The sequence below is a fragment of the Mesocricetus auratus genome, unplaced genomic scaffold (assembly GCF_017639785.1).
Source record: "Mesocricetus auratus isolate SY011 unplaced genomic scaffold, BCM_Maur_2.0 Super-Scaffold_15014, whole genome shotgun sequence".
In the NCBI taxonomy this organism is placed as follows: Eukaryota; Metazoa; Chordata; class Mammalia; order Rodentia; family Cricetidae; genus Mesocricetus; species Mesocricetus auratus.
Window position 1 is genome coordinate 11,247,412 of NW_024429186.1, and position 12,832 is coordinate 11,260,243.

The window sequence follows — 12,832 nt, forward strand, 5'->3', positions numbered from 1 at the left end:
AAACTGCTGAGACTCAGTGTCTATCAGCAGACAATGATCTCTGTCTCCAGACACTTGACAGGGACCCCATGAGATTTGGGTTGTGAAGATGTATCATGGCTATCAGGCCTCGATGAGCCCAGCCTGCCCCCCAGGGAACCATCCTTCTAGAATGGTTCACCTTTATTTTCAGCGATTACATAAGTGTGTTTCTGGTTTTCACATAAAGCCCAAGACTTTGTAGTTTGAGATGAAGTGCTGTCAGTGCCTACACTTGCTTTTTTATGCTAAAATACTTTGATAATTCTTGAGTTGTAAGCTAAAACTGGTGCTGCTATTGCCTCAGACATAGCTAGGATCTTTTGCCCCTGTATTTGGGTTGACCTTTGCCCCTTATGTTTATGTTATGTGACAGCTAAGTCTCAAGTGAAAATAGAGCTTTTCCTCAAGAATAGAAATCAGCCAGTGGCCAGGCCACTGCAGGTCCTTCCCTGGGTGTTCTGAGCTCCACTGTCCCTGCATCTCATCCTTGTTCTCCCTCTTTCCCATTAGGGCACAGGTGGCTCTCAACCCCGACTCCTTCCTGCTCTGCTGTTATACTTCAGGGCCTCAGTCAGTGCTTGGTAGGGGTAGAATGAAGTCAGACTGGTTAATCTGAAAAGTTGGGCAGCAGCACATAACCAGATCATGTTAATTATTTGCCGCATGTTCTTAGTGAGATGGGGGCAGTGAGTTTGGCAGGAGCATGGGAAGGAGACTGTCTTTAAGCTGGTGTAATATTTAATAAGGCGGTGCTGCCAGGAGGCTGGCTGCCAGTGAGTTCCAGGACGGGTAGGTGTTGGCTCTGCAGTTCAGCTTCTTGAGAATACTCTCAGCTTCTCAGCATGACTTCGCCTTCCCTGCTGTAGCTCCTCCAGAGTGCTCCACGCATCCCATACACATGGATGTGAAACGACGGCTCTTAAGTCCAGTGCAGCTGTTTCCCTTTGGGAGCGCCTTGGCCATCTAGAAGAGATAGGGGAAATAGTTTCACATTTCAGCTCTGCTTTCAGGTTTTACCTGTTTACAGATGCATTCTGAGGAGAGTTACTAAAAGAGGTAGGACCTGGGCAGAAGTATAGTGAAGAGCATCCTTGGGTATCAGAGCAGTTGTGTGCTTTGAAAAGTACAAAGCACACCCACCCACTCTCTGTGTCACGCATACATTAGCCTGGCTGGAATAGCTCTGTCTTTGAATGTAAGCCAAGAACAAGATGGAAACTTGCCTTTTTCTGTAGACTAGCTGGTTAAATTGGAGGAGGAGTATCTTAATCAGTGACTTTCATATTACAGAATGCAGCAGTCCTGCACCTGGCCCAGGAAAAGAATGGGAAGAGTACACGCAGATCCGGTCTCTGGTTGAGAAAATAAGAAAGAAGCAAAAAGGTACAATTGTTGGATGATGCTGTTGAGTTGTGCTGAGTGGTCAAGCCTCAGGTCATTGTGCCTGTCTAGAGAAAGATGAGGCAGTCACCCAGAGAGACCCCCAAAGACTGTTGTTCACTTGAGAGTGAAAGGCACAAGTGCTGAGCTATAGGGGGGAAGCATTTGTGCCTGGGCTGAAATGGCACAGCTTTTATTCATTTTTATTTTATGACATGTATGAGCCTTGTTTTAACTTTGTTTTTTTTTTTGACATGTCAAGTGGTGTTGGTTTGATTAGTATCTTACCAAGAGTTTATGATTGACTCTAGCCCATCTTTTGTTTCTTTGAGACACAGTCTTGCTATGTAGCCCTGGCTAGCCTTGCACTCATGGCAATCCTTTTGTATCAGCCTTTCTAGTTGCTGGGGTTATAGTCATGAACCTTCACACCCAGCTCCAGCCTGTTTTGATTGAGAGATACATTTCTTAAGCTGTGTGGGTTTGTGATTTTTTTTGGGGGGGGGGGGGCGTGTGCTGCTGACAATTGAACCCAGGGTACATTCTAGGCAAGCCCTCTACCACTGAACTATACCCTGCCTCTTTTTTTCTTTTAAGGTTTGCTTTTATTTCATGTGTATGAATATTTTGCCTGCATGCATGTGCACTAGTGCAGTGCCCCTGGAAGCCAGAAGAGGATGTCAGATCCCCAGGAACCGGAGTTACAAGTGGTTGTGCTCTACCATGTGGGTGCTGGGAACTAATTGGAGCTGGGTCCTCTGAAGAGCAGCCAGTGCTCTTAACTGTTGAGTCACTGAGTCGTCTCTCTAGCCTTTGCACCCTGTCTCTTTAAGCTGTGTTTTTACAGGGCACACTTGCTAGCCATCTTAATCATTCTTAGGCAGTGGCAAAGGGACTGTCAGTTTGAAAAGCTTTTCATCCTAGCTATTGTTTTGTCCTGTAGAGCATGAAAAGATTGCTATGCACAGCTACATGGGAGGTGGCAAGACATATTGCAAAAGATGAGAACCTTCTTTGGAGTCTGAAAAATAAAGTGCTTGTTCCCCACGTATCTGAAGTAACCAACCTGTTGTTCTGTCTGCACATCTGTGACAGTGTGGTCTGTAGCTATAGCTCAGATGGCCTTGCACTCCCAGGTGGAGAGCAGGTCTTTTGAATTGGCTTATTTGGACTTGATAGTATTAGTCATCTCCCAAAAAAGTCTGTGTGTCTGAGCCTCTCTCTTAGTAGATAGTGTCACTAACCTGCAGTAAAGTTACAGAAGGAGGAGAGCTCAGTTCCATTTTAAACCTTACCCAGCTCAAGTCATTTGTCTTCCTTAGTTTCTGTGCATACCTGGCATGTGAGGAAACTTTTACAGGGTGGTGAAATGGGTTAGGTTCTGTGCTCCTTACACTAATAGCATGCCTCGTATTGCCCACTTTATCAGAATGCGATGGTTGACTTCTCATCTCCCTGAGTATTGTAAACTTGATGGCAAGTCCAGAAAAGAAGGTGCCTAGAGTCTCCTACCCAGATCGAAAACTTGCTGATCTTACATTGGCTCAAGTCTTCCCTCCTTCCCACTTGCTCATCTCCACCACATTTCTTTTTATTTTTGTATTTGATTTAAGAAATAAAATATTTGGACTGGAGAGATGGCTCAGAGGTTAAGAGCACTGATTGCTGCTCTTCCAGAGGTCCTGAGTTCAATTCCCATCAACCACTTGGTGGTTCACAACCATCCATAATGAGATCTGGTTCCCTCTTCTGGCATACAGACATACATGGAGGTAGGATGTTGTATTCATAATAAATAAATCTTAAAAAAAAGAAATAAAATATTCCAGATAGAACTGTAGTTCCACACTCTTTTTATTTTCAAAGGCATTTGTCTTTACTGTGAACACTTTTATATAAACTATAAATACAAACACAATTATATATAAATTTATATAAATACTACTATGTTTAGTTTAACTTTTTTCTTTAGTTATACTTTATTATTTTGTGTGAAATCCAGAAGAGGGTATCAGATTCTCTGGGACTGGAGTTATGAACCACTATGTGGGTGCTGGGAATCGAACCTAGATCCTTTTGAAAGTAGTCAGTGCTCTTAATTGCTGACCCATCTCTGCAGCCATATGTTTGAGTTTTAAACATACAGTATCACTCACGGTGCTTTATCAGTGGACACCCTCAGCTCACACTCATAGACTCCTAGCTGTTGGTGTTAGCCCTGCATCTCTATGTTCCTAGTGTCAGGTCTGCAGAGCATTCTCATTTCTTCCCAAGCATCAGCGCACAGAGACTAGTTGCTGATTTTATTTGATTGGGTTTTGTGTTAAGGACATTGTGATGAGAGAGATGGCATGTCAGACTTGAGGGGAAAGCTGCTGTGTGGCAGATCCCAGCCACAGTTGTGGTAACTAAGTCTTCTCTCCCTTTGCTGTTAATACTATCTAGTAGAGGCACCCTATGTTCAATGCTCATGTCATATAGTGTCAGGATGGACTTCAGTGTTGGCAGGGAGTCTGGAATTTTAATTCACCTTTCCTGGAGCTTGCTCAGGTATGTACCATGGCTACCTGTTGGTTAATTTTGATTATTTCAAGATATGGGTGTTAAGACAAGAGCCAATGTGAGCTGTGCTCTGCCTGTATGCTCTAGAGCTGTGTGATGACATGTGTCCTAAAGTAGCTCTTGTTTCCAACATGGATGATATAGGTCTGTCTGTTACTTTTGATGGGAAAAGAGAAGATTACTTCCCTGATCTAATGAAATGGGCCTCTGAAAACGGGGCTTCTGTCGAGGGTTTTGAAATGGTTAACTTCAAAGAAGAGGGCTTTGGTTTGAGAGCAACAAGAGACATCAAGGTGAGTTTATTATCTGTTGGTCTAAGGGGGTTTAAGTGTGTTTGAACTATTGTGTGGTATTGAGATTGAGCTCAAGGTATGGGACAGAGACACCTGAGACTTGTCTAAAGTTCTGTGGGTACATAGGCAGCATTCCCCATCCTTTACCTGGTCACATGGACCATGAAGAGCCTCAGTCTGACAACGTTCTAGGAGTCCTGTCAGCTTATGGGGAGATGTGTCACTAATCCTGCCTTAGAGCAAGGCATTTACAAGCCTCTTCGAGGAGACCGTAGAACATGCCTGGTAGGATTTTGAGACTTAACTAAGGCAAAGGTGGATGGAGGTGGGGGAGGTAGTGTGGAAGGTGGGCCCTTGTTCTGGATAACTGAAAGTGCCACTCATGGAAACGGCAGCACCATAAAAAGTAGGGAGAGGAGAGGAGAGGAGAGCTAGACATCTAGAGAGATGCTTTCCCTACAGCCTCTCTGCTCCTCAGTCCTGTTGTCCTAAAGAGGAAGGTAAACTTAGTCTGTTTGCCAGTTGGGGAGCAGGAACTGGGTACTGTGGGTGCTGGTTGCTCAGGGTGTTCATTATGCTTTGTGTTCTTCACCCTGTGACTTACAGGGCAAGCTCACATAAGGGGCCTGTGGGGACCTTGTGCCTGCTTCTCGAACTCAGCAGCTTATACTTTGAGTGACCCTTTATTATAGTCTTGTATCTATCAATTGGTGAAGAACTTGGGTAGAGGAAATGGATGTTATTATTTGGTTCCCTCATACCTCCAATAGCTTTTTGACCAAACTCATTAGCCATTTGTCCTCACAACACTGGCATATTAGATATCTGTTGAGTCCCTACTGTGTTATTATGCCAGATTTACAGGAAAACCTAGGGTGTATTCCTGTGTGATACTTACAATCTACAGTAGGGGACAATACGGAAAAGTATTCAAATAGTAGACACTGGCAGAGGCAAGATGTTACAGGTTTTCTCATGTATCAGAAGCATCATGTATGCTAGGTCTGCCCACTATCTTAGCTGTGGCCTGTCTTACTGGCACTTTTCTTGGAGCATTTATCCTCATAGTCTAGAGGCTGGAAGGTGTAGGGTTAAGGTGCTGTGCATTGAATTCTGCTGAGGCCCTGCTTCTAGTTCTCACCTGACCCAGTCTTCCAGGACAGAGCTCTAGGTGTGGGTTAAGCAGCAAAGGTAAACACAGACATGCACAGCCATATATCTAAAGAGGTTGGTAGTATGTTGGGCAGATTAGTGAGGTCAAGGATGTTTGTGGGTTGGTGCTTTAGCTGGGGATGTCATTTGTATCCCTGTACAGCAGGGATTCTGCTCTGCTTCTTGACCTCAGCAGAAGAAGTACTTCACTTTTAACTCACGAGGGGTTGGGTTAGACATAGGATTATTGCATTTTTAGAACTTGAAAGTCTAGCAAGCAATACAACACACTTTTGTGTTCTACTCCAGATGTTTTACTTGCTTCAAATAAAAGCTGAAAGTCTTGTTTTGTTTCATTAGCATAAAGACTATATAGTGCTAGTTTTCCTCACAGAAATAGGATTTTATGCTTCTACTCATTTAACTATAGTAGGTACACATGTGAATATTTAAAACATACCTGATCTTTAGAAGTACTGATAGGCAGCTGTGTTGTATTTCCTTGTGGTTGGCTTTCTGACAGTAGATGTGGTTGAAATCATTGAAACATTTTGTGAGATTCTATTGTCTTGTTTTGTTTTTTTTCTAGGCAGAAGAATTGTTTTTATGGGTTCCACGAAAGTTATTAATGACTGTTGAATCTGCTAAGAATTCAGTATTGGGTAAGAATAATTTGTTTATGGCAATGTACAGGTTAAACACAAATATAAAATTTCATTTCTGACAGTAAAAGATCATGCTTGGTTGTTTTTCAACTGATGACATAGTCCCTCAAATCCATATTAAATGTTTTCCATTCTATGTTCAAAGAAGGATGTATAGAACATGAAATATTAAAAAACTTTGGAGTTTTGTGCTGTGATTTTAGTATGTTTAAGTTGAGGCTTTTTAAAGGAGTCCATGACACTTACACTGCTAACTTCTGGATTGATTCAGGGCCCCTGTATTCTCAAGACCGAATTCTCCAAGCCATGGGAAACATTGCACTGGCCTTTCATCTGCTGTGTGAGCGGGCCAGCCCCAACTCTTTCTGGCAGCCATACATTCAGACCCTCCCCAGTGAATATGACACTCCTCTCTACTTCGAAGAAGAGGAAGTCCGATGTCTTCAGTCGACACAAGCCATCCATGATGTCTTCAGTCAGTATAAAAACACAGCACGCCAGTACGCCTATTTCTATAAAGTCATCCAGGTGAGCAGGGTGGGGAAGAACAGGCTTGCTGCTTGTGCGCCCATTTGACGTGTTCTTACAGGTCTCTAAGCACTTTGCTTTTAAGCTAAAGATATCCAGGTACCTTTCTTTCATTGTTTCTGTTTTTACAGAGCTACTACGACATAGCTCTAAATGTATCTGGCTTCCTCAGCACCCAGGATTAATACAAGCAGCATTTGGTTCTCACTGACTAAAGTCACTGAGCTTTTTGAAAGTGAGATTATAAAAAGATTTTACAAGTTGTGAACTTTATGGAATGTAAAAAGGTTCCCTGTGTGTAACGTTTCTAGGAAAATTAAAATTGATTTTTAGGGGCAGGAGAGATGGCTCAGAGGTCAGGAGCCATTGCTGCTCTTGCACAAGAGCAGGGCTCAATTCCCAGCACTTGGATGACACTTTACAGCCATCTGCAGTTCCAGTTCCAAGGGATCTGATTGATGCTCTTCTGTGACTTCCTTGGGCATACATTTGGGCAAAAGATTCATAGATAAAATGGACAAATTTAATAAAAATAAAAAATTTCAAAAATTAGGAAACAAGTTGGTAAAAGTTAAAAAATTAATTTCTACTATATTCATTAGTAGAAAAATTGACAGGTAATTGTAAGGTGATTTGCTTATGTTTTTCATTGTGTACTACATATTATATTTTAGGTAGTTGTAAGAGAAAGCATCATACACAAATCTCTGGAGGGTTGCTTTTGGCTTTGTGTTTGGGGGTTCCATCACTCTGCTTCAGGAAGGGGCGGATCCAGTGCTGCGGTGCCGCCCTGAGCTGAGCAAGGGTGTTTCCTCTGGACCCCTTTGCCTCTGTCCCACTGCACCTCACTGGAGAACAGAATGATAACTGCTTGTCCCTCCCTTTCACTGGGCAGTTGACAGCCTGAACTGGGTCACTGTAGGTCTTTTAGAAATCACCTGTCCCATAGTGTTTTGTTATGCTTCAAGATGTGGTAATCTTATTTTATTGCTTCATGGAATAGTTGCATTTATCACTTTATTTATTTATTTTAAAGATGCTGTTATTTGTATGTGTCTGTGTGCATGTACACACACTGTGGATGGAACCTAGGGCCTTGCAAGCACTCTTTCACAAATGTCCATTCATTGTTTTAGCTTTACAGCATGTTTACTGTATAGGAATATTCCTCTCAGAAATACATCTCCCCTCCTGGCACATATGTCAACTATTTCTAAAGTCACATGATCCTTGCCTCATAGAAATTGCTTTGCCTTTCTAACCTCAAGCTTAGGACATTATGAAGAATGATAATATATAGCTTTTATTTCAGATTTTCCTAATTAAAAAAAACTGTTGATGGAGCCAGTTTAAAACTTTATTTACAATGTCCTGGAGTCTTATACCTGCCACTTGGTGTGGCTTTTTTGTCATTTGAAAGTGTTACGCTTTTATTCTTAATTCTTAGTTCTCATTTGAGCACTTTGACATTGTGTATGTCTCTCTCTCTCTCTCTCTCTCTCTCTCTCTCTCTCTCTCTCTCTCTCTCTCGTGTGTGTGTGTGTGTGTGTGTGTGTGTGTGTGTGTGTGTGTGTGTGTGACTTAGGTTATGGGGTGTAGTCACTTATGTGGGTTAGCTGGAAGGCTGCATTAGTCAGGACATTTGAGTGATGGTCCCTAAACTGGAGGATCCTGAGGGTGGCACAGGCAGAACAAAGCCGCAGAGGGTAAGCTATGTAGTTAGGGCCAGTGGCCATGTGGGAAGAGCACAGGCTTGGTAATAAGTCAGATCTCTGGTCCATCTTACTTGCTGTCAAATGGAATTTGGAAGTGGTTGCTTTACTCAACTGTTGCCACGGAATAACCAGGGTTGGCTCTGGAGCTGACTTGTGATGCTTACCACAGTGGGCAGTGTCTGTGCTTCCCTTGACTATAAGGTGGAAAGTAGACAGAATGAACGGACCTATGTGAAACACCCCTTTTATGTAATTGTCACTGTTTGGATCCTTCAGCCCATGTTGCTTGGTTGTTGGAGTTTTTTGTGATTTTCACTTGCTTCTTCTTGATGTTGGGATACTTGACATCACTTTTTTTTTTAACCTTTTCTCCTACAATCTCTAGGTGGTCTAGAATAATGAAGATCCTCCTGAAAGCCCAGAAATGAAGCCATAGGATGAGCACAAACTCAGAACTGTCAAGTTCTCACAGTCCTGTTGTTGGTTTGGGAACATGTGTTTTCAGTTTGAAAGTTCATATAGGGTTTAATGTTAGTCAGGTTGGCACAGTTGAAAAACAACTCCTCTAAGAACTTAGAGTGCCACACTGTTAACCTGTCAGTGCAGTCTGTCACCATGGTTCTTCTCTTTATCCTCCTTGTCCTCCTCCTCCTCATTCTTTGCTTTTTTGAGATAGTATTTTGTTATATAGTTCTGGCTGGCCTGGAATTTGTTATGTAGACTAGGATGGCCTTGAGTGCAGTGATTACAGACATGCTGCACACCATAACTAGCTAACTGCTGTAGTTCTTTTTCCAAAGGAAAAATAGCCACCACTAAGAGGTGAAAATTAGGAGCAGAATGGACCATTCAAGTTGAAAATGCCTAATGAGCTTTTGTAGAAAGTTTCTTTTTCTTTTCTGTGAATCTTTTTGTTTGTTTGCTTGTTTGTTTTTCAAGACAGGGTCTCTCTGTGTGGCCCTGGCTGTCCTGGATCTCACTCTGTAGACCAGACTGGCCTTGAACTCAGAGATCCATCTGCCTCTGCTTCCCAAGTGCTGGGATTAAAGGCTTCCTTCCTTCCTTCCTTCCTTCCTTCCTTCCTTCCTTCCTTCCTTCCTTCCTTCTACCCAAAAAATTAAAAACAAACAAACAAACAAAAAACCCAAACAAAACGAAACAGCTGACCTGGAATTTGCTATGTAACCAGGTTGGTCTCAAACGCAGAGATTTGCTTGCCCTGACCACCTAAATGCTAGATGTGCTCTACCATGTCTGGCCTGTAGAAAGTTTCTTAACCAGGAATTCCAATTAAGTGCCTGTTGGAGTAAGCACTCTAGGCAGCTCAGAGCCAGGGGCATACCCTGAGACCTAACCAGTGGCTCCGGAGAGCATCAGGAGATGTGGTGGCAGATTTAAGGAACAGCTGCTCTGCATTAGCCACAGGCACAGAATGGATGGAATGAACAGGCTGTGAACCAAGGAGCTCAACATCTGTCTCATACAGAAAAGTCAAGAATCTGGTAGTTGTTTAGTTCACAGGCCTGGACATCTCTGCCATCGAAATCTGGTGCTGAAGTTCTAGAAGATTCCTAGAGAGCTGCTGGTCTTCAGTCTATGTGAGGACCCTGAAGAAGCTGGATTTAGTACTGACTGCAGCAACAGGATAGTACATTTGCCAGCAGGAAAGCAAAACAGTTTCCTTCTTCCATGTCTTTTTATGTGGACCACCACCAGAAGGTGCTGCCCCAGGTTAGGGAAGGTCTTTCTTCAAAAAATCTAATTAAGAGAAATCTCTTAATAGGAGTACCTAGCAGCATGAGTCCCTGTCAATCCCAGATACAGTCAAGATGACAGCCAAGATTGGCCATCACACTCATTGAAAACCATCTTTTGAGTCCAGCTGTTTTTCTTGGTTTAGAATAGTCTCACTTCTGAAGTGCTGAGCCATAAGTCAGCGTAAATACAGATGTCACTATTGTGTGCTGTTACTTTGTGTGTGCCGTTGAGTCTCTTCTGGAGCAGTAAAGGTCTCTTTCAGGCTTTTCCCGGGTGGGACGTGAGGCCGCTGCGCAGTGCATCCTCCGCGTCTTAGCTCTCAGGAAGAGAAAGAAGAGCACCACTGTGTTGTATGTGACCCTTATTAGCATTTCATCACATGATGTGCATTCAGGGGTATTTGTGTTTTGTTTGTGGGTTTTTTGTTTTTGTTTTGTTTTGCATTGAGGATCTTTTTTCCTGGAACATGAAAACCCTTCCTAAGAGAAATAATGTGTGAGCTCTGTCACAGACCTTTCTAGGTCACAGGGAAGGGGTGTTCATATTTCATTTTTAGTTACTATGATTTTCACGTGTCTGTATCTAGCTTCAGAACTGAAGACTGTTCTCATCTGACAGCTGGCTTTGTCAAGGCTCAGAGTAAGTGCTCCGCACCTCTGTGTGTCTTTGGAGTAACCCTGGTCCTAGACAGACTTGTGCCCATTAGAAGAGAGCATCACATCGTTCCCCAGTGTTTGGAGTCTTATTGTAAATGCATCATGACCAACTTCTACTAATCAGAAATTTCTTTAGGATTTAGATTTCTTTCTATCGCTTTTTTATTTTAATGTTTTTTGGTCTCTTATCTCTTGATTGTCTAGAACCTAGACAAAGTGTTTCCTGTGTTCTCTTTTCCCAACATATTTCTTTGGTCAAGGGCTTCTTGGAATGGACAATTTTGTTAGTTCAAGTGAAATGACTTTAGCTTACTTTATAGAGTTTGTTTTAAAATGGAGTCTTGCCAGGCCTCTTTGCTCCTCCTCCCTTGAGTACTGGAGGCTTGGGTGTCTGGTCTTCCAGGCATCCTTCCAGATCCTGCACTGTAGTCTTTTTTTTTTTTTTTTTTTTTCAACTAAGGGCAGGCAAGCAAAGCTTTATTGAGAAATAGCGTAACAGCTCCTGCAGCAAGGAGAACCTGAAAATAGGTTACCTGAGATTGTATTCTTAGGTGCTTAGCAATCATTGTATCCTTCAAGGATATAAGCTTATGATAGGAGCCTCAGGCAGACATTGAGAGCCCATCTGGTGTTGATGCAGCACCTGCTGGTGGAGCCTTGTACTGCAGTTTAATTTTAACTCTCCAAGTCTAAGCTAAGTTTAGAAACTAAGCCACTTGCTAGAAAAGGCTTCCAAGGGTTGAGAGCTCTCAATAGGGATGTAAAATTTCCATCACTTGCAAACAAGAGCCAGAGACAAAAGGACTGGTGGTGGAAGGCAGAACCTGCCTTTCCCAACTTGCAGTTTTATAGGTAACCACAGGCCAGCTTCATGTGAGATTTTAATATGGCAGCATGTAACCAGTTTTGTGATAGAAGTCAGCAGAAAAGTAGGATTTGGCTTACACTCAGATTTAAAGCCATATACTTGTGTGACAGTTAATTGACTCCAGTTAGATTTTACTCTCCTTTGTATGTTGAATGATCAAGTGAAAAGAAATTTGAGAATAAGCTGTCTGTTTAATTGATAATTGTTATCTTATAGAATTTCAGATGGTGACGCGGGGCATCAGCTTGTGTTGATGTTTCATAGAGACACATTTTCCTTGTTGAGACTTTAAAGTCTCATATAGTTTTAACGGGATTTAAAATTGTTTAGCTGACTTTTTGCACGTCACCTGGATTTCCTGTTGTGGAGGATATGATTTGTGTATTAGTTGTGTATCTTGTTTCAATATGAGAGAATTCATTCGTAACAAGTTCCCACTGTCCTGCCTCTTTTACTACTTCCAAGTGGAGTGTAACAGCCTTGAATTGGGCATCTTCCTTGGGCAGGTGACTCCAGCTAGCCAGGACTATGGTGGCAATAGAGATAAGCAACCATAGTTCCAGTTACTGCCGCACTTGCTGCAGCGTGTTCCTAGCATGGGACCCTGCCAAGAAGCAGAAGGGGATGCCGCCGTTGGTTCTTGGTGTGCCCTGGCAGTTGTGGGTAAATACAGACAGTTGTTTGTTCTGTTTGCTGTGATTTTACTTGTACTGTTACATAGTAGCACAGAATGTGCACTTGCTGTCCCATGGGAAAATCTTTTAGCATACAAGTCTTTTAGGAACATGCACTAAATTATGTGGAAGACTGAGCACTAGCTGTAGTGTACACTGTTTTTAGATGCTCTGTAGGATTAGAGGTCAGAAACTGTAAGTGGTATCCAACTCTCCCTCCCTCCCCCCCCCCCTCTCTGTGTTTACTAAGTTAGGCTGAGATTATGCATTTTTGGCAATAATGGACAGAAGTTATACCCTGCTCAGTTGTTTAGCTTGTAGTCTGAACGACTTTTATCCTTATAAACAAGTTATAGAAAAAAGATCTAGAGCTCACACTTCGCCTCGTCTGACTTGGAGACCTTGTGCAGCCGCAGTGTCAGATGTGAGCTGGGAGGTGAGTGGTGACACAGAGCTCCCCAGCTGCCCTCTTCCTCTTGGCTGACAGCTATCTCCGCAGTCACCTTCAGGCCCTGGCACTGTTTTGAAGAGCACTCTGGCAGCCCTTTGTAGACAACTTC

General features: G+C 42.8%; 1 protein-coding gene across 2 annotated transcripts in view; it reads left to right on the top strand.

Annotated features, from left to right (window-relative positions):
- Positions 1–12,832, top strand: part of Setd3 (SET domain containing 3, actin histidine methyltransferase) — a 64,759-nt gene that overhangs the window by 14,787 nt on the left and 37,140 nt on the right. The window contains exons 3-6 of one of the 2 annotated variants that reach the window (XM_040742523.1): positions 1,312–1,404; positions 4,108–4,256; positions 5,998–6,070; positions 6,345–6,601. In XM_040742523.1, coding sequence (XP_040598457.1) covers positions 1,312–1,404; positions 4,108–4,256; positions 5,998–6,070; positions 6,345–6,601 — 572 coding nt within the window. Of the gene's footprint in view, positions 1–1,311; positions 1,405–4,107; positions 4,257–5,997; positions 6,071–6,344; positions 6,602–12,832 lie in introns of those variants that run through there. The other variant, XM_040742524.1, reaches the window with a different exon arrangement.